At 44.2% G+C, this 22,226-nt stretch overlaps 1 protein-coding gene across 1 annotated transcript in view; it reads left to right on the forward strand.

Annotated features, from left to right (window-relative positions):
* The first annotated feature begins 582 nt into the window (after positions 1–582).
* Positions 583–22,226, forward strand: part of LOC143172921 (lipoxygenase homology domain-containing protein 1-like) — a 148,831-nt gene continuing 127,187 nt past the window's right edge. Inside the window, exons 1-2 of the mRNA XM_076362807.1 lie at positions 583–784; positions 16,795–16,909. Of these exons, the coding sequence (XP_076218922.1) occupies positions 583–784; positions 16,795–16,909 (317 nt within the window). The remainder of the gene's footprint in view (positions 785–16,794; positions 16,910–22,226) is intronic.

Consider the following 22,226-nt stretch of genomic DNA (forward strand, 5'->3'; position numbering starts at 1 on the left):
TCATGAGGTTTCTGAAGCTGCTACATGTTATGAGGAGGAGAAATGCTTCTGTTTTATCCTGTCCTGAGCTGGCTTGTGAAGGACAAGAAGTGACTTGACCATGTGCCCTCATCTGCCCAATTTTCCAGGGAGCTGCAACCTTGATTGGCACGTCCTGATACCGTAGACCCAGATTGTCAACTGACCCTGAGCAGAGGCTGAGGCAGCTCTGAAAAAAAGAGAAAGTTCTCAGCACAGGCCAATGAATAAATAATAATAACGAAAAGGAGAAAACCCAAAGACCAGGAGAGACAAAAGAGAGAGGAAGGTGCCTCAGTCAAGGAGGTGAAGGAAGGCAGGAAGAGTCAGAAGGAGGTGAGCTGTTGGCACTCGTGGGCTGAGAAGGACAAGGAACTCCAGGACATACCTATGCTGAGCCAGGGAGGAGGAAGGACACTGCGAAACGAGGGCAGCCCAGCCCTAGGCAGGGAGAGGAGGACTAAAGGACTTTGGTAATTGGTAAAGGAGCCAGGGTAGGTGGCAGAAGTCAGGTTAAGGCAATCATAGAGCATTGTTAAAAGTGTAGGGGTGAAAAACAATGACATGAAAGAAAAGACCAAAAAGAACAAAGTGGAAGAGGAGGAGGAAGAGGAGGTAGTGGAAGAGGTAGTGGAGAAGGTAATTGAGGAAGATGGGGAAGATGAAAGCCAGGAGAAAAAAAGCAAAAAGAAATCAAAATCTGAGGACTCCGAGAATGATGGAGAAGTGAAGAAAAAGAAAAAAACCAAGCGTAGAGAGTATAGCAGTGAGGATGAGGATGACTATGAGCGCAGAAAGAAAAAGAAGAAAAAAGGCAAAAAAGGCAAAGAAAAGAAGAAGAAGAAAGGTGACAAGTCCAAGAAAGGAAAGACAGATGAGAACTTTTTGGAGATGTACGAACAGGAGCTTCGGGACTATCATTCGGACTCCTCCAATGCGACAGAAGATGAGTACAACAAAAAAAAAGGTCAGATCCATCATTTCTTACCTCTGCTCTTGAGCAGGCAGTTATGCTGTTGGCCCTGCTGATGCCCGTCTCGGGATCCTTCGGGGGGGGCAGGCACTTTTCTTTCCTATGTGGGGTATATTTCTAATTAAATAAGAATTTTTACTATGTGAGGTGGCACTGACAGATTGTGTCTGTATTAGCTTTTCAGTTTATGAAGTCACATTGCCCTGTGCGTGGTACTGGTGTAATTACATTCTCCTAATTAATATTTGCATTGTGGTGCCATTCAGAAGCTGCAATCATCAGATGTGGACAGGCTGGAGAGGGTCCAGAGAAGGGCCACAAAGATGATCAAAGGACTGGGAAGCCGGCCATATGAGGAAAGGCTGAGAGAACTGGGTTTGTTCAGCCTTGAGAAAAGAAGGCTTAGGGGAGACCTTATCACCATGTTCCAGTGTTTAAAGGGTGGCTACAAAGAAGGTGGAGGCTCCCTTTTTACAAGGAGTCACATGGAAAAGACGAGGGGTGATGGGTACAAGTTACTCCTGGGGAGATTCCGACTGGACCCAGGGGGAAAATTTTTCACGAGAACAATCAGCCATTGGAATAATCTCCCCAGGGAAGTGATGGATTCCCTGGGGAATCCACACTCAGCCAGACAGGGTGCTGGGCCGTCTTGTCTAGACCGTGCTTTATCAAGAAAGGTTGGACCAGATGATCCTTGAGTATATACCAACCTGGTATGCTATGATAACTCCCCTTGTGTAAGCAGGATACGTAGCAAAGATGCACAGTCCTGCTCAAGCATATGCAGCAGGAGCGTGCCAGTGATTTCAGCAATCAGATGAGCGGGCAGTGGGCCACTTAGTACTGATGTAGAAGCAGGAGGTCCAGCACACCGTCTCTCTGGCTGTTGTAAGTAACCAAATAGGCTGGGGAAATATTGCTGGTCGTCTCTAAACCTTAATACTGTGTCGGTACAATAAATAGTCCACTTGTTTTATATGCACAGGGTACTTTAGTTCCATGCATGGTGAGCTGTGCAGTGATTTAAGGTTTTAGATGGTGCACTCAGGTTCATTAGAAGACCATGGTCTGGAGAAGGATTGCAGCCATCAGCCTGGCAACATCTAGACAGCTTGTGGAAAAAGACTGCCCTTCAACGTTTTATCTGCTGAGTGGCAGCTAGTAATCCCATCCCCAGCAAACCTGCAGCGCTGTGGCAGAGAAGTAAGGAAACTGCAAGGCGAGCAGCAAAGACCCATGGTGTAGCTCCATGACTAAAAGAAAAAGCCCTCAATACGTAGGAGGGTGGTCCCAAGCACAGCGAGGTTATCTCCTTATCAGAGAGGTGGGCAGCAAAGAGGTAATGGACTGCGGAGGGGTGACGCTGGTGACCCATTACCCGTGCAATTGGATCTTGGCATGACTGGGGCAAGACACTTAACCTCTCAGCACTGTGGTTTCCCCATCAGTTAATTAGAGTAATAACGTGTCTTGTACGTGGCAATTTGGAGAACCGAGCGTGCCTAAGGAATCTTGTAAAGCATCTCATGCTTGCGGTGTGGTTATAGGTTAAGTGTAACTGATGACTTCTGTAATGGTGCCGTATGACCGTACGGGGAAAAGAAAATGATTCAACTGCTCTGATGCAGGAGGAGCAAGGCCCTCCCGTATACACTGTGTTTAGGCCATGCGCATAACCTACTTCATTTGTGATGGCTCTGTAGGGGGAGAGAGGTTGTCTCCCCTCATATCACAATTTTTTTATAGTAGAGGAATAATAACTCTTGCGCTTTTCAAAGACAGACGTTCCAGCAAATGTTTGTAATAATCTCTACGTGGTCTTCTGCTGAGTTTCTCATCAGTTTCTGCAGGGAAGGTAATAGCTTGTGGTTGAAACACTGGGGAATGAACTAAGCAGGGACTTGATTCTTATAGTCCGTATCAGAAATTAAAAAACTTGGTCCAAGACTTGCAACACTTACTATCACGACAGCCCCAGGACCTCCAAGAAACTTGTCATGTGGTCAAAAGTCCCAGGGGTGAACTACTGGTTGCTCCTTTGGATCGTGGACTCTCTTCCTTGAGCTGTGTCTCAGTATTTTGCACCCTCAATTTCCAGATATTTATGGAAGCGAGTGCACATGTATGTGAGGGAAGAAACGGAGGGCAAGGGAGAGGAGAAGGAAATTGGGTAGGACATACGCAATCAATGAGCCACTGAGGTTTTCCACCAGTGAAAACCTGCTACTGAGCCATCTGACACCAAAAAGCAAAAGCTCAGGAGCAACCTCTAACTGCCCTATCCTCTTGCTTGAGTTTCAGCTATTCCCTCTGCCATGCACTGTGCTGCTGCTCTTCCTTTTTTGATTCAAAACAGCAGATTTTTTTGGTGTGACTTAGTTGGAGGCCACTGCTGCTTTTCTTCCAAAGGACCATCGAGTGAAGTGACTGTTGTTGGTCAGGCTTTTGAGAAAAGTGTAACCTCTGCAAAAAAACCTCCCATGGGGATATCGGCTGCCTTTGGTACTGGTGAATATTCAGTAGAGTTATATTTCAGTCCACAAGCTGTGATTCCTTTTGCTGTAAAAAGAAGAGAGAGATGTAAATGTTTTATAAGCAGGGAGTCAATGGTGCCTGTGTCATCTGATGTCCTCTTTATCTTATTGCATTAGCAAACAGGAGAAGGAATCCCCCCCATCACATTCGATCGATGACTGAAGAACAAGGCAAATCCAGCTCCTGGGGACAGGAAAACAAAAGATATCAAGTGACTGGGTGATAGCGTACCTGAGAAAATTATAGCAGAGATACCAGGCATTTTTAACTAAATTGCAGCTGTTGTCCATTCCTGTGATGCTGGTGTTAATGAGATTAGTTATTTATTAATAAGTATTTGCGAAGTTACTTGTACAGTACAGAAGGCTCCGGGGAGACCTTATTGCAGCCTTTCAATACTTAAAGGGGGCTTATAAGAAAGATGGGGACAGACTTTTTACCAAGGCCTGTAGTGACATGACAAGGGGCAACGGTTTTAAACTGAAAGAGGGTAGGTTTAGATTGGACATAAGGAAGAAGTTTTTTATGATGAGGGTGGTGAGACACTGGAACAGGTTGCCCAGAGAATTTGTGGATGCCCTGGAAGTGTTCAGGGTCAGGTTGGACGGGGCTCTGAGCAACCTGATCTAGCTGAAGATGTCCCTGCTCATTGCAGGGAGGTTGGACTAGGTGATCTTTAATAGTCCCTTCCAACCCAAACCATTCTATGATTCTATGATCTTGAATTGCCAATAATAGTGCAAACAGGGCACACTATAACGTAAACTTAGTCGGTGGAATCAGTAGATTTAAAGTGCAGTAGGTATCCAGAGACTGTTCATATAGCACCCTGGCTGCCTAAACCATCATTAAAGCTTCTATGAGTACCAGCTACCTGAGGTTCAGAGTGGATGTCCAAGACCTGAAACCCTTTGCAGGAACTCCATCTCTTTCTTTCTCCATATCTTTCTCTTGATACCTCAAATCTTGTCTGTGATAGGGAAGAGGGAGACTGGCAAGGTTATTTGTCCTCCTGCTCAGGTCCAAACCATGGTCAGAGAACCATGAAGGAACAGACAAGTGTCACTATCTGTTTTCTGGGTCACTTCTGCCAAAGCCATGGCTATCTCTGGGTTGGTAGGAAGAAAGAAAATGTTTCCTTCTCCAAACTTGCTTTTATGCCATTAACTGAGTTTTCCCGCTGGCTGAGCTGGTAGCTGCTGGGTTGGTGACTCCAGCCCTGAGATATCCATGGGCTGTGGCAGATGGTGGAAAGCTCCCTCCTGTACTGTCACAGTAAAGTGCTGCTGACTCAGGAGATCTTGGGGCTTCCCTCTTTGCACAGCTGTAGCTCACCAAGAGGCATATATCATTACAGAGGAAAGCAATCTTTTTTGGGTTCTATTGATGATAAAATCCTCTATTTCTTCTTTTCTTCCCTTTTTTTTTTCCTGTTGAGTTTCAGATCTGGGTAAAGAAGTGGGTATCTTTCCTTTAAAGAGAAACAAATCCTCTAGTGGGTTTTCCTTGCCTCTTGGAAGTTTTACTGTAGCATGTAGTCAGACCTGCCACACTGTGCTCACTTGGTCACCACCTCCAGGGCCGAGGTTCCCAGGACTGTTTCATAGAGGATGAAGGGTAAGGCACTTCCACACATGCAACCTCTTAAATGGCAGGTCTGCGTGACAGTAAATGGCTAGGAAAGCTCAGGTGACTCATGATGATAAAGACACCGTAGAGGTCCATGGGAAACGTACGCTCCCACGCAAGGGATCAAAGCTTGGATTAGCTCCCAGGAGATGTGGTACTTTGAGGCTGCAGTCGTCTCTTCCAGGGACAGACGCTGAGCACTTTGTATGAAACACTGCTGGTTTGTCCATATTGTGCAAGGGTGAAGCTGGACTTCAGTGACCTTGGCAGTGCAGATAATAATTATAAAATGAAGAAAGCTACTCAAGAAATGCATGTTTTTATTAACACATTGTCTCAAATGGTGATGGGAGGGGGGAAATGGCCACTGTTGATTTGTAAATAGATATACGAGCCGCTCATCATTTCTTTTGATGTACGCCATCCGTTTTATTGTGTTACATTTATCAGATCATGTTCCTTTAGCAACTGCAGCAAAGGGTTACACAGAAAAAGCATTCAGGACGTGCCGAGTTTATTGCTAAGTTCTGTTTAATGTAATTTAGCAGTGGAATGGAGGAGGAGAGCAAGTGCTGTGTGGTCGCCAGCTCTCTCCCTGTGCTATATACAGAACTGGAGAGATGTATCACATACTTTTATGATAGATGATCATCAGTTGCAAAATCACCTCATCTGTGCCCTGCACCCACTGATCTTCCCGAACCGAGGCTTTGATTAATATTCCGGCTCGGAAGGAACAAGGACTCCTTTTTGGAAGACAGATTTTCTTTCTCCTTACCACTAAAATGAGCTTTGGTTTTAGGCATAAAACATTCAGAGAAGAGTTTTGTACCAGAGGCAATTTTATGTCTTGTGATCCAGTGGGACATGCAAAGCATGCTACTGAGAGAAGGTGGTGCTGCACCCGCCTTGGAGATGTGGTGGATCGCACCTGTTTGCATCTCAGCATTTTCCATAGTTACAAATGGCCGCACGAGGTATGAATTTTGAAAAGTTCAGATCACTTTTAGAGTTTTAGACGAGCATACCCAGGAACTACAGCTTGTGTGACAGAGCAAGCCAACACTAAACTAACTGTGATCTTAAAGCATTGATTAAGTTGGAGGAGCACTTGCTAATATTTTTATGTAGGCACCGAAAAATCTTTGGCCTGGCTATTAGACACCCCCCCTGCTACACACCTGTGTAGTCCCACCGGAGAGTTAAAGTTGCCTGGAGGTGTCATGCTGAAACGGGGTCTTACAAATTAGAAATAAGTAGTTAAAATGCTGCGGATGGGGCTTTGCAAGGAATCACAGCGGCTCTTCGTCTTTGACCTCCGTGGTCAGCCACTGACCTGCAGCAGGGCTGCTGCTAGTCATTGGTATGGAAAATCATTATCGTAAAGCAGATGAGTGCAGATAAACCTTTCAGAGGAAGCCCTCGCTGGTACCTGCAGGTTTAGGGCCTTGAAGATGTCTCCTTTTGTTTGCAGGTGTGTGCTCAACCAGTGCGGGCACAGGCCTGGGGGAAGTGAGCGCTTGTGTACCCCCCACCTCTCCCTCTCCCCGGGCAGGACCCAGCAGCCCCAAGCATATGCAGAAGCCATCCTTGTTACGTACACACGATCCATTTGGGATGGCTCAGCCCAGCTGGCAGCATCAAAACCAGCATTGAGGAACAGCTGTAGGCGCCGGGCTGCCAAAAGCACGGCGCAGCTGATGTGCTGGCTGATGCCTGTAAAACCCGCACATGTGAGGGCTGCAGTTTTCCAGCATCGCTGCTCTCCTCGCAACCAAAATACTTAAATCTGAAGGGAATGGCAAGTTCAGTTTCATATCCTTGATTGTCTGTGGCTACTTTTTAGACTGAATGTTTGGTTTTTGGACTTTAAAAGAAAATATCTGAGAGTTCCTGAAGAGAAACTGAACAAGATTTCCCTGAGAAGCAGGTGTTAAATGCAGGTTAATATATTCAATTCTGGATGTGTTACCCCCAACCCACGTGTCCCATCAGCCTGGATTTAATGATCTGTAACATCCAAGGTGTAGGGCAAGGTGTTGTCTCTGAGGAACATGACCTCTAGAGGATGCAGGACTAGAACTTGATCACATTGGAATAATTCAAGAAGATTTGGGGTTTTATTTCTTTTTCTTTCTCTCCCCCCCCCCCCCCCTTTTTTTAACCCTTAAGAAACTAAGCAAGATTCCTGTGTTTTTAGAAAATCCAAGATTTGCCTGGGTAGTTTTTCATTCTCTGGTTGCAGAAAGAAAACTGAGGAGCCGCTTTTGCTCACAGGTACAGCAGTTCCCTCCGCTGGTGCATCAAATTCCCCGTTTCAGGACTGCATTGGTATTTTAAGGATCATGAGTTTTGTTCCCATTTATACTTCGCTAAATATACATCTTCTGGGCTCTCTGTGAAGCTGTTATTCATCCTGTCCCTGGGTATTTGGACAAGTATCTGGATACTGGACCATCAAAACAGCAGAATTGCCTCCATCTGGATGGAAAGCCTGGGCAGAAAATCGTACTGAGCTATAAGGGTCTAAGCATGGAGAGGGAACCAGGGCAACCCAGTTTTTTATTCCAGCTTAGGTCACTCCCCACAGCCTCAGGTGAGGTGGTTTATCCATCTGAGCCCCAGGAAAGCAGAGGCTTGCAGCGGGGTTGGTGTCAAGAGCCTCTGACTGCTGCTGGGATGCTATGATTTACTGGGGGTTTTTGTGTCAGCTGTTGAGGATGCAACTAGGACATTACTTCCAGATAAGCTCACAACATACTTTTTGTCCCGTTAAGGCCTCCTCTTGGCTGACTACTGCTGCTCCAACAAATACTTGTTTATTCTCAGTGCCTCGTGGGTGCAGGTATTTCCCCAGGCATTGTCAGAGGGGTTTTTCTTCTGCCTTCGGGTTTTTTTTAAGTTGCTGGACGCTGCCGTGCAACACAATGTCACAAACACCTGAGAGGCAACACTTAAAAACAGACTGAAAATAATAATTCTGGCTTTTGTTGATGGATTTACATGCACTACAAGACTCATTGGACACGTATCACAAAGTAGTTTTTCATCGTTGTGTAATTGGATGTGGCTGTTGGAAACGGTCAGTCTTTTCGGCACTTCACCCCCTGATGTTCAGATCTGCTGTATTTTTCCACATCAGTTTGGTGTCCTCCATTTTATACATGTCTGTATCATAGTAGTATCTCTATGAGACTTGCTCTGTGAGCTGTAAGTGTTAATCAGGAGATATTTGTAAAGAAGGAAGAGGTAGAAAGTGGGAAGGTCATAGGGTATATAAATTCTTTTTTTTTTTTTTTTTAAAATCTTTTTTAAGGTGCTGTTTGGATAGTAGTAACTGTCCATCATGAATGATTAAGTTGGGGAGTTATGATTAATTCATAATGATATTTAAAAATGTGCATGTAAATATAGGTAACGCACATATAACTTGTATTTATAACAAGCTTCTGACAGGTATATCAGTCCCTGCTTACGCCAAGCATCAACCTGAAACACAGCTGGAAATCTGGTCTCAGGAGCAAAAGGTGCTGGTTCCTCAGCTGAGAGCTGCCGAGGGCGCAGCGTCACCCTCCGGCTTGCAGACGGTGTGCCCGCCGTGGGGCGACTGTCCCTGCTCGTGGCATCATCTGGTCCTCGCCTGTCGGTGGCTTTGCCAGCTGTTGACTTGGTGGCTTCGCCAGCTGTTGACTCCCGAACATGATCCTGCTGGATTCACTGCCTCAGGCTGAGCGGTTTTGAAATGTCGTTGTCGGCGTGTTTTTCTCTGCAAAAACAGCTCAGCCATTCCCCAGAAACAAACTGGGAGAAACGCCCTGCTCATGTCAGGGAACATCCAGCATCCAACACCCGCAACGCCTCCAAACCAAGGATGCTGGGGAGTCAGCAAAAAAATGATCTTTGGTGAAATTGCTCTTCCCGCTACCTGGGTATTGGGAGTCCGAGCTGGCAGCAAGGAGAATATCTCCTTGGTCTTGGTTGTCCTGCTGCCTAGACAACTAGAAGAAAGTGGGGCTTTTATTTGAACCTGGTCTTGGGATGATGTGACAGACAGCAGGGAATTACTTCCAGTTGTGTTTTGCAGACACGTTGCTCTACTGCAGACTTTTCTTGCTCAATGTTGCAGGTAAAATCTATATCATATTTTACCCAGGCTGCATTTTGCAATTCCCGTTGGACAGTAACGTCTAATGTTGCTGTCCACAGTTGTGATTCAGAGACACCCCGTATGCTGGCAGGCCCTCCATGTGTCCAAAAGATAATGAAAGAAATGGAACAGGTTTTTCTCGAAAATGTTTCTCTCCCCTGAGGCACAGTGTTTTCCTCCAGCACAATTTAAACTTGAAGAACAAAGATGTCGATTGCTAAGCTAATTCTACTTTGCTGTTCCAGCAAAGAACTGAGATATTGTTTCTGGTGGTGCTATGGCAAAAGCACTTTTAAGTGATAGCTGGAGCACCAGATGAATCGAGTTTGGCTTCCTACAGTGCATGAGAATGAAATGTTGATTTTGCAATAGCTGGTGAAGTAAAACAAACTCCAAATCACAACTACTCTGCCTGTGGGAACAGACGGGACAGTATTCAGCTTTAGATTTATATTTTAAGAGATAAATGATGTTTCAGAGCTCAAGATAATGCTATCTGTGTGTACTAGTGGAAAGTTTGCAAGAAACTTCCCTAATTCATGTCCGTGAAGTGTCTCAAAATGCAAGATATTATTAATTCTGCAATTCTTTATATAATCTATGAATAACAAAATGTATAACAGTGTGCAGACAGTCCAAATATTCATGGAAAAAATCCCTCTCTTTTGCTTTGAATAATTAATTTGGCATCCATGCCGGACTCGAAAGCTGCTGTCGCTAAAGCACATAAAGAGCAGGCAATCTCTCGTAGTGTGTGAGGCCCAAATCTTTTCACAGTTTTGCCAACATGAATCCAAAGTCATTGTGCTCAAGTCAATGGAGTTAGTCAGGATTTGCCCCGGAGTGAATGAGAGAAGAATTCGACTCATTTTGTGTATGACAAGAGATTATTCCTCAAATTGTGGCTTGATAAAAACAAACAAGTGCTGATTTCAAAGGCCCATCTTCACGGTAGGTAAAGGATGGTCCTGATAAAACCATAACCATAGCAAGTGTTTAACTTGTGTGTTCATGTGCATAGAACATCATTTTTGCAAGCATAACCTGTAACAGTCAGCACAGACCCTTAAAAACTTCCAAGTATTTTGCATAAATGTCAAGGCACTCTGCAGGTGCTCCAAGACAAACATACGCTGAAGTGCTTCAGTAGGAGCCAGAGTGATTGGCGCTTTGCATGAATCAACATTAAGTGAATATTGAGAATAATCAGTGAATTCCCAACTGGAAATACGGTGAAGTGCAAACAACCATTACCGTTGCCGAGCTAAATGCATCTTGCTAAACGGATGCATCTGAAGGTAGCTCTGATAGCCATAGCTTCAAAGCAGTTTGTGTTGGTTTGGGTTTATATTCAAGATGAAGACGGCATCTTGCCTTTTCCTATCAGTGTTGGCTGGGTTCATCGCACACCATGGGTAGAGGTGCCCCAAAGAGAGGCTGCAAAAGCAAAAGGGAGAGTACCGGATCCCAGTTTGAACATGGCACTGCTCACAGGAAGACACCTACGTTTAGGTGCTTTTAATTGGCAAACAACCTCGCCGTCAAGGTAAGTCTATTCTGAGTGCCCAGAACATGGCCAAGTTACAGTAATCTACAGTGTTAGTATGGGAATGCTTGACTTTCAGGCCACTCTCCAAGTCTTGCTTCTCTCCCAATGGGCTAGGCAGAGTCAATACAAAACTTTTAATACAGCCACTGATACAGACTCTTTTGTTCCAAATATTATGTCAGTCAAGTGGAATTTGGTTCACTTATCTCATCTGGCAGATATTGAATCCCCAGCTGACTCCACTGTTCAGCTATCTGGCACGAAGACTTCAGAAACCGGTGAAAGTTTCAGCAAGCTAAACAGAACTGATTTGCTGTGGGCTGCAAACCCATCACTGCTTTTCATGGGCATATACAAGCTCAATAAAGGAAATAATAGACACTAGTTTATTTGCTGAAAATAAGCAAGTCAAAAAAAACGTTAAGGAGTAGCACAGATGGGCCGGAGCATCTTTACACTGGCTTAATGGCCTGACCGAGCAGCAGCATGGGTGAAGAGGCATGGATGTTTGGGGCATCCTGTCCATGTTTAAAGGGAGGCAGAAGGCCAATGCCAATATTTGACACGGGGACATGGGAATGCCATGGTTTGCACCTTATGTTTGACCAAGAAGGAAATAGGGGTATGGTGGGTACAAAGCCCATGGAGAGGCTGAGAGATCTCTGCCAAAATATATCTTGATGTGTAAGTCCAGCAGGAATACATATAAGGAGTTGTTTTTCACATCACGGAAGCCAAAAGTTATTGCAAAGCTCTGAAGAAAGTTCGTGTTTCAAGTCCTGCTGACCAAAACGGGGAAAACTCTTGAAGTGTGCAGCTGGTAAACCATCGCAGTGTCTGCTCAGGACTGGTCTCTCAGCTGACCCTGTGGAGGAGATGTCAGTGGGGTTGAACCAGCCCTCCCAAACTCCGCTATGAGAGCAGATCTCTTTGAGGAGCTTAAAGGTTCCCCACGACAACTCTCAGCGATGTCAGACAGCTAACAGCAAAGCATACTGAGAACCCATAAATTAGTAAGGGAAGAGGGAGACACTATGGATGCACTTAGAAACTTCAAGGGTAACCACAAAATTCCTGTGGATGCTCTCTTTATTTGCCTTCAGTGATTGCTTCCATTGAGGAGGAGTCTAAATAGTAAGATACAGCCAAATCTGGAGTGATATACCAAAACCTCATTTTATCTTGAAAAATTTTGCTATAATTTGTCTTTAGCTGTTGGAGCGAGCAACAGCCCTGAAATAAATCTTGAACTGACTGTGTGCATCAGTGTCAACGGGTGGAAAAATAACAACCTTTGTATTTCATTACTTTGCAAAGAAATATTGCAGTTTTGTTGTGGGTTGGTTGTTGGGGTTTGTTTGGGGTTTTTTTTCACCCTTCCATTTGACAATATAAACTGGATGGATTATTTCTTTTTTTAACTTTCCCTGGTAATCAGCATATATTCCACGTGAAACTGATGAAGGTGGAAGATAAGAAAAGCGAATAAACAGGTGGCCAAACTTACTTACTCACTGACCCTGTTAAAAATTATTTGGGAGATTCTAGAGAATTTGGGTAGATATTTTCTTCCAGTGGAGGGGTTTTAAGGGCTGGCATCTTTGCACCATTGAGGTAAATCTTTGGTGAGCATTAACATCCATGATCCTGAGAATATTTACAGCAGTGATGGAGGTGGATCCTCAGTAGGCAATTCAGACCTCTTGAGTGGTGGAGAGGGGTTTGAAAAATGGGGACTCAAAATGAGGAGAAGATTGGAAATCCCATGAGAACATCCAAAAAGAAAGAAAGGAACTTGATGGGAAGGGAAGACCTAGCTTGCATGATGAAACAGGTATGATACTTGAGATATTTAACTTCTGTGTTTTCTTAATCTTCCCCTTCACAGATGAAGCACTGAGGCAGAAAAATTGATCTTTCTAGCCCAGATTCCACCCTTGGTTAGAAGTGTGACTTCCACAGAATTTCAATTTCAAGCTTTTCAGTTAATTTGGCTTTATTGTCCCAAATCATAAAGTACAAGACGCTTGTGCTTGGGATTTGCTAAGGTTGGATATGTTCTCTCAAAGCCAGAATTTCCAATTATTCGGGAGCAAACTCCTGAGGTGGTTAAGACATGTCGTTAGTCTACAGTTCTTGTCGTCTTATATCACGGACGCTGTTCCCAGCGAAGGGGTCTGGGGTATAAAATGCTGCCCCCGCAGCATGGTATCCTTTTCTGCCTGCTGGGTCCTCAAGCTGCAGAGATGCTCCCAGCAAAGATGACACCCATCAGCTGTCAGTGGTTGATCAAAAATAAAAGAAATGCAAAGAAAGGAAACAATCCTGGATCCAGACCGCTGAACTTTCATGCCTTTGAAGGAAGTGGCTAAATAAGCTGCGTTTGTCTCCAGGTGCCTTTTCCAGAAAGAGCTAGCATCAATATTAGTATTAAACTTTTATTTTCTTCCTGCAAAGGAAGTCATGGGCCCTGCATCCATGACATCACTGGAAAGCTGCGACATCACGATCGTGCCCCTGTACTGGGCACTGCTGAGGCCGCACCTCGAATACTGTGTTCAGTTTTGGGCCCCTCACTACAAGAAGGACGTTGAGGTGCTGGAGCGTGTCCAGAGAAGGGCAACGAGGCTGGTGAGGGGTCTGGAGAACAAGTCTTCTGAGGAGCGGCTGAGGGAACTGGGGTTGTTTAGCCTGGAGAAAAGGAGGCTGAGGGGAGACCTCATCGCTCTCTACAACTACCTGAAAGGAGGTTGTAGCGAGGTGGGGGTCGGTCTCTTCTCTCAAGTAACGAGTGACAGGACAAGAGGAAATGGCCTCAAGTTGCGCCAGGGGAGGTTTAGATTGGACGTGAGGAAAAATTTCTTTACTGAAAGAGTGGTTAAACATTGGAAGAGGCTGCCCAGGGAAGTGGTTGAGTCCCCATCCCTGAAGTATTTAAAAGACGTGTAGATGAGGCACTTAGGGACATGGTTTAGTGGGCATGGTGGTGTTGGGTCAACGGTTGGACTCGATGATCTTAGAGGTCTTTTCCAACCTTAATGATTCTATGATTCTATGATCATTTACTTCCACAGCTGGCCACACAGCTGTAGTGCTGGAGAAGGGGCAGCAGGGCTCCTTTCCCCTTCCAGGGGTGCACCGTGGCACTTGTCAAATGCAGTGATATGCTGGTGTCACCTACCCAGCCCCCCCTTTTGTCCCTCTATGCAAAGTTAATTAAAATGGTGCTAACCACAGCGTATGCTCAGTAACGACACGTGCTACTCGGGCAGGGCTCAGCACATCTGTCCCAGTAAAAACTGCTCATCCATGTGCTGCCTGCTTGCTGCGGTGTGTGGAGGCTGAATTTGGGGTTGTGAACCTAAAGTGCAAATTTGTACGTACTCGTGGCTTGTGCTTTCTTGCAACTCTGAGACTCCTATTGTGGGAATTAGAGAGGGGTTTTGATTTTTAAGGGGCGAATATTGTGGCTTGTTGATGGTGGTGTCTTAGACACATAACTTCCTTGTATCCCATCATCTCATTTGTTAGGAGTTGAAAAGTGAAAGTAGATCAGTCTGACTTAGGTCTTCTGTAAGGAAGTTAAGCTTAGATGTACAGATTAGGTGACGTCAGTACCCGTAAAGGTGCAGCAGACCGGTTCAGGAATGGGTTTCACTTGATGTGACATGGGCAGATGTAACATGACAGACTCTGCCTGCCACATATAACTTATAAGTCCTAGCACTTCTCTAGCAGTAAAAAAAAAAACCTCACTAGAAAACCTGCCTGAGCTTTTGAAAGGTCTCTGGGAAGATATGGAGTGTTGTGATGCTTTTTTTTTCCTCCCTTTTCACAGGAAAAATGCCTTCAGCCATGTGCCTGCTGGCATGAAGCTGGGTACAACTTGACCTCACCCCCTGAAAACAGGAACAGGGCCAAATTTTGCTGAGCCTCTGTGGGCAGGGAGGGGAGAATGCGTTAAAGGCCCTTTTCCCAAATGATCCTTGCAGAGGGATGCTCAGCTGTAACTGCCACTTTGGCGATGCCTATAGGATGCTCTGACAGTGATAAGTACTTCCATGGTACAGTTAAGTTGCAATATGCTTTGAGACGGCCAGACATAAAAGGCTGCTGTAAACGAGTGCAGCAATATTATAACTTAATGACATAAGCTCCCTGTTTCCAAAGCAGAGTCGATACGGTGCTGAAAACCATGAAACAATCAGTGGTGAATCACTGGGGCAGGGTGGATTGCGAGTCTTCCTCCTGTTAATGGCTAATGCGAGGACGTCGTCTGTCTCTCCGTGCTATGCCAAACATCTCCCGATGGCATGTGCGAACGCTAACAGGAGGGAGGTGAAATGAAAACACTGTTCATACATATTACTCATGTGCAAGCTGTGGATTTCATATTCTTTTTTTGCAAAGAAGTCTCTTCCTTTGAGCCCATAAATGAAATCTGTCAAGCCAAGGGATTCTGAAAATTTAGCTGAGCACAGATCATAACTTACTGTATTTATTATAATAATGTCTCCTTTCTGTCCTAGTTACATTCGTGGAAAGGTGAGATTAGGAAAATATTACGGTATTATTTTCTGTCTCAGTGCAATAGAGCTGCTGGAAATAAGGAGTAGTTTCTAATCAGTTTTACATGAGTGGCCTGGGTTTTGCTCTAGCACTCTGTCTCCAGGCTTTTCAGTTAAAATGGTGATTTATTTTCTTCCCAGTGATGCTTTGAGGGAAGAGTGTTAGTGGGGAAAAACATTGTGTTAGTAGGGGAAAACATCTGATGCTCAGAATAGAGCCCCAATACGGTTTTTGTCTCTTTTGAATATATACGTGATGTAGTGAGGAAAAGATGGGCACTAACAAAATACATAACAGTTCTGAAGCACCCATGAAGAAGGACAGTTTTACAGCGTTAGTTCTGAGAAATCACATACTAAGCAGTCAGGCTGTGCAGGACGAAATGATGAAAGTTTAGTCTTTCCTCCGGCTTATAGGTCTGAGCCTGAAATATCGTTATTAGCTAATGACCATCACGTGATCTAAAGCCAAAAAGAGCCATCAGGATGCTTGGTCCGGCCATAGGCAAAGTTTTATAATTTCTTCCAGTTCCTTCTGTACTGAGCCAACCAAGACATGTCCTTCAGAAAGGTAACCTGTTTTCAAGCCTTAAGTCTTGTTCTAACTTCACTCATCATCCTGCTTAAGAAATGCGTGTCTGACTGTAATTTGAATCTATCTAGCTTTACCTTCGGGCCGTTGGATCTTGTCATGCCTTTCTCCACTTGAGTAAAAGGCTATTTTTAACTTGTGTCTCTCCCAAGAAGATATCGATGTGTGGTAATAAAGTCGCCACTCAATCTACTACGTGGAAAGATAAATTGATAGAGCTTTGAGACTCTACTTTAGGCGTTTTCCTACCTTATTCTCATCATGATTTACCATTTGGTCTTTGGTAAAGTCTCCTGAACAACCAAAACGCAAACTTTCTGGCTGTAGTGATTCTCAGCTTCGTACAGATATATTATCAGAGCAAGCAGGAAATCGTGCATTGCATTGACATGTGCATAAATGAAGAATGGCTCAACAGCTTTACTCTAACACTTCACATAAATTCATCTGTTGTATGTAATACGTGCACATGCCTTACGGTAGGGGAGGCGATGTGTTCAAAGAGAAGTGTTTTCAGCAAAATCTGTCCTAACTCAACCCCTCTCTGCCCATGTAAAGTGTCTCCAGCAGTTTTAGTTTGATGTGATGATTTTCACCAATTGTGTTGATCCTTAGCAGTGACTGTGCCCTGTCCAAGAGATGGGCTTGTTTTGGTGGTGGGTGCAGAGATCCGTCCCTGGGGTCTGTATTTCAGCCCAGGTTTGGGGATGACTTGGATCTATAATGTATGGGGTGAGGGGTTTCTCCCCTTGTCCTGATCTTTCTTTTCTCCTTCCGCAGTTTATGAGGTGGTGACAGTGACAGGAGATGTCCGGGGAGCAGGAACCGACGCCAACGTCTTTGTTACTCTCTTTGGAGAGCTTGGGATTACTCCCAAGACTCATCTCACAAGCAAGTGAGTATCTGGAAGGAAATCTGTGTCTTTGAGGCCTGTTCTTCAGTAACTTTTATTGCATTTTGATGAAACGTAATATTGTGCTGGTGGATGCAGAGGGGATAAATCTAAAAGGTATTTTGAGATCACGAGGGAAATCTGAATTTTTGCCGTTGCGTATTTCTTACCAAATCCCTTGCAAACCTGCATTCCTTTCTGTAGGTGGAAATGTGTGTTCAGAACCACATTATATAAGGCTCACACTTGCAAGGTGTGGGGATACTTGCTTTTCTTAAAGCTTAAATTAGGAGCTCCCAATTTAGGAGCTGAGAATGTTCATCGCTTGTTGGAGTGGGCCTGATGGGACATGTTCGCATGCCTAAATCCCACTGAGGTCTCCATGCTAAGTCAGGTACAGAGAGATACGTGTCCTTGAATGTTTCTGAAGAGTAACTCAGTGGGTTTGAAGTAATGTTGTTGATGGGTAACCACCCACACCCAGCCGTAGGAAATCTGAGGCAAGCAGAAATGGAAGAATTTAAGCTGTTTCCTAATTTAGGCTGTTTCCATCCTATCTGCTGTGTGCTTGGTTGCACACCGTTGTGGTTGCACGCTGCTGTGGTGGCACTGTTCTGTTTTCCTCCAGCTGATGCCAATGCCACCCTCTGGATGCAACTTCTCAATTCTTATCACTATGTTAAACTTAATGGAAATATATTTTATCATTTAAGAACCTACTAGGAGGCTTTTGACTCTCTCAATAGCTTTATTTTTCAAAAAAAGTGAGCATCAGGGCCAGCAGGTGCTGAGCTTCCATGAAAGCAAGGTGACTTTTAACAAAGTCCCAGTTCTGCATGTGCTAATTTTCCCCTAGCCAAACAATTGCACTGAGAGAGCAGAAATCCCTTCTCCATGGGGTCTAGGAGAGGCTGTGTGTCTCTGTTTTTCGGTGTTCTTATTGTTTTGGTTTTCTTGAAAATGTGCTTCAGAAATTATTAATCCTGTGCTAATGTCACATGGTAACTTCACATTTTCTCCATTTCTACAGCACCGACAAGAGGTACCTGCAGCTATTTTAAATTTTACCCTCAAAAGAGCTTCTCTTCCCAGTGAAGCAACTCAAACATGAGAGTCTGTAAAGAAAATGATATGGGAATGGTAAAGAAAATACATGAAATTTCAGCCCTGTTTGCCATATTTGAAATTCAGAAATCAGAGCTAGGTGAAGGAGTTGTTTTATCGCAGCGTCTCTAGAAACACCAGGGAGAACTTGCTGATTGTATATGATATATCTATACAAAATGCTTTGTCTCTGTTCTGTGATTTCCATCTAGACATCCCAATGAAGTTATGAAGCTGAATACCGTTTCTCTTGATTTTACAGAGAAGGAAACTGAGGCAAGGAGGTAAAAGATGGCATGGTCCCATAGCAGGTCAGTGGCAGAGCTGGGAGCAGCAGCAGCTCTGCTGGGGGAAGAGCTTCTAGCACCCAAACCTGCCTCGTAGTATTTGGCAAAGCCATCACAGCAGCATCTGCTTTCCACTTTTCTTGTGATCAGCATTTACATAAAGAGCCATTTAATGGTGAAAGTGCTCTTCTGCATGTGGCTATGGAAAGAATCCAAACACTACCTTCCAAAAAAATTAATAAAAGTACTGTATGTCCTTTAGAGAAGAAGTCAGGAGATCCCCATAATAGATTTCTTTATCAGCTGTGACCTTAAACGAGCTACCGGTGGTACAAGTCATCTTTGCTGGCACTCTGGTGAATGCCTGCTCTTTCCTCCTGCACTCACCACTTTTTTTTTTTCTTTTTTTTTTTTTTTTGGTGAAAGAAATAAAGAAGGGACACGCAGGGATGGTTTTAGGTTGCGGCAGCAGCAGTCTGAGCTTGTTCAGGCCTGGGTTAGCATTTTGGGCTTGGTCCCCGTTGCTGCAGAGAGCAGATGGCTGAGGTGTTGGTAAGCAAGGATGAAAGGCATGGGAAGCCAACCTTCTGCAGTTCAGGGCTCTTAAAACCGGTCCCATAGGAAGTGACCGTTAGAACGGCAACTACAGCTTTCCACTGGGGGTTTCCCAAACATCAGTGAAATTTCTGCACCTTTAAGCAAAATCTGGCACGTTACAGTGCTTCATCGAGGAACAGTGAGAGAAAAGCTAGTCCACGTGTAGAAGTGTCTGCAGACCTGCTTAATTGATAGTCCTGTCTCCTAAATATGAAGCAAATCATGAAGTAGTCAGTTTGCCCCCAAATTGATTATGCAGCTTTGTGAATATGGCAAAAGGATGGAATCTCATGCATCTTTCAACTAAATGTTTACACGAGTTCACTTATGACTGCAAATGCATGACATTTTGTAGGTGTTTACATTTCCCGGTGTATGACAGAAAGCTAAAATATCATGCATTGCCTAAAGATGGTACTACCATTTCAGCTTCTGGTTAGAATAGGTTTTCCTTATTTCTTTTGTGATTGTGTGCTGGTAGTGAAATACATGACATTTCAGATCTTTTTTTTCATGCACGGTAAAGGGAAGATATGGCAAGCTGATGTAATATCATGTGTTTTTAACATTTGCCAACAATAAGGTAACTGTGAAAAATGAAAACAAATCTCCATCATGACTTGTCGGGAGGAACATCAGTTCTGGAAGTGGCACCACCCAAAGTCTGCCCCGAAAGATGCATTTACTTAGGTCAGGAAGTTTAGCTAAGTCGTGTTTGGGTCTGGGAGGGGCTGGAATAAATCCTCCTTTGCAGTCGCTGTCTGCCAGTTTGGGGGGACAGTAACACCTCCCCGCCAGTGCTGGAGGTGGTGGATGGGTGCTGGCAAAATGCTGCTCAGCCCTGGCAAAATCCTGCTTAAAAACCCAGCTCATGAAACGCTCTGGATCCCCACCTGCCATCCTGCACCAGCTTACAGCTCAGCCAGAAGCTAAAAGCACTACCCAAAATAAGTTTCTTTCCACGAGCTCCATCATGGGCACATGGGTGGACACCAAGGCGTTGCTTGGTGTCATTTTGGCAGTCACTGAGACCGTTCCTACAGGCACGAGCTGCTTCTCCATGGTCCAATGCAGAACAAACAGTGCTGATCTTCCATAGTGTTTTATTTCTCTTTGCTCATGTGCTTTCCACCACGCTGGGTCTGAGGACCAATTGCAAAACTCAGCCAGGAACGCTGTTGCCGTCTCATTCACCGTATTTAGTAGCAAATTTATTTATTTGTTATTAGCGTAAACAAATCCATTTTTCTGTGTCAGGCTTACCCGGTGCAGCTTGTAACAACTGCAATAAATACTAATGGGGAGATTTTTCCTTTTTTTAAAAAAAAAAAAAAAAGAAAAGATTTAGCAGCTTTGGCAATCTGAAAGAAAGATGAAATAATTGGTAAGTGACAGCTGGCTTCTTACTGAACTTGAGGACTGTGCAGTGGATTTTGTTTTTTTTTTTTATTTCCTATGCTGAATACCTTTAATTGGCAGTCCCTTCTACCTGGTCTTGAGTCGCTATACAGAGCTTTTCCTTCTCCTAATGCCAGCAAATACGTATGAATTGCAGGGTATGTACTGCAGGTCCTTAGAGGATGTTAATGTTTGTAGCTCTGCTATAGCTAAGCCATACCGAGTTGCAGAAGATCCAATTTTGTTGCTCTGGAATAAATAAACAAGTACAGGGAAGCAAGCTTATCTACTCTGAATAGTTAATGTAACAAGTTAGGAAGTGTTAGAAAGTTGGTATAGAAAGGGGTGTCCAGGCTAGGAAGCAAACGAACCCCACGTGCAGTGGAGGAAGACTTCTTGCATCGCTGCTGAAGCACTTCTTCAGAGATGAGTTGCAACACCTTTCCTTTACTGACAAGGGATGTTTCCTATTTTAAAGCTGCTTATGTATCTAACTGTACTCTGATTTATGCCCGTACAAATCTGCAGCACTTACACCGCGCTCTGAAGACTTAATGATCTGGGGCAGCATTAAGTGACAGCACACTTTAGAGTCTATATTCGCTTCCGAAAAAGAAACAAAGTGGGAAATTTCTCCTCTCTCTTGCTCAGGCTTATTGGTTAGCCCGTGTCTAGCATTTCAGGAACAAAACCACCTGAGAGGGTGCTTAGCGCTGTTGAACAACCCAAAGATAAGAACCAGTAGAATTGGTGTATGTGTAAATTATAATCCACTTGCAGCTACGCATGTAGCAGCTGGCGGTACCAACTACAAGAAAGGTCAAGCCTTAGAGGGAGAAAAAGGAATTTACTCAAAACAGGCAGGCTTTTAAGGGAATTTAGCTGCTAGACCAGGTCCCTGCTGATAAGTGCCAGCAGCATTTTTCAGACTGGAAAATCTGACCAGTTTTCCCATGGGATGAGTATAAGGTGCCTTTCTGGAACAAACTCAACCTTTCTGCCTTGCTCAAAATCCTGCCCCTACCCCCAACTCATTAATCTCAGTCTTAAAAATGTCTGAGCTCATTCTCATTAAAATTTTCAAAACTATTTCTCCGTGGGAATGGGATAGAAATTTTCAGCAAAGTAAAATTTGCCCCCAAATTTGGCAAAGTAGATGCAATTCAAAATGTAATTTAATACTGGGAAATGCTGAGCAACCTTTGCACCGTTATCGATGGCGCTATCTGCTTTGTATACAGTTTCTCCAGAAAACAAGAACCAAACTGCAGATGACAAAGACGTAAAGCATAGCTAAGATTATCTAAATTAAATACCACTGTTTTATTTTCTTTTTGTAAATCATGCCACCAAAGATGAAAATCTGATATTAAGATACTGCTGCTCCAGGCAGTACGAAGTGAAGGAGCACATTAAGGCTATTGAAATCTGTACTGGGAACGCTTATGGATAAGGCAGGGGCTGTTTCAGTGTTCCCTATGGCACTTTGTAAAGTTTCAGGGTAAATTCAGACACGGGCTCACAGTTTTGGGCTGGTGGTTGGCTCCTGGGTGTCATCACGCTGCTACACACCTGAGCAATTTATCTCATTCAATTAAATCCTTTCAAGTGGGACCATTTTTTCACTAATTCTTCTGTGCTTGTTTAAGCAAGATTCCTTCTGCTGGTCAGGTTATTGGTAGAAAAAGAAAATAATGTCCTTGGTACAGAGATGTTTGCAGTTGCTGTGCTTTCCGGCTGGTTTCTTTTCCATCTGGAGTATTTTTGGACGCATGCTGCCTTACGCGGTATTTCCAGCCACCCGTTGACTGCTGTTGTCAGCTTCATGACAACAGTCTTGGCAAAATATTTGCAGACCAAACTCCCTGGAGTATTTCTTGCTCCAAGAAGGAGGTTGATGCTGCTGCTATTGGAGCTCTGTGCTAAGAGTAACT

This window comes from Aptenodytes patagonicus, chromosome Z (assembly GCF_965638725.1).
Source record: "Aptenodytes patagonicus chromosome Z, bAptPat1.pri.cur, whole genome shotgun sequence".
Lineage (NCBI taxonomy): Eukaryota > Metazoa > Chordata > Aves > Sphenisciformes > Spheniscidae > Aptenodytes > Aptenodytes patagonicus.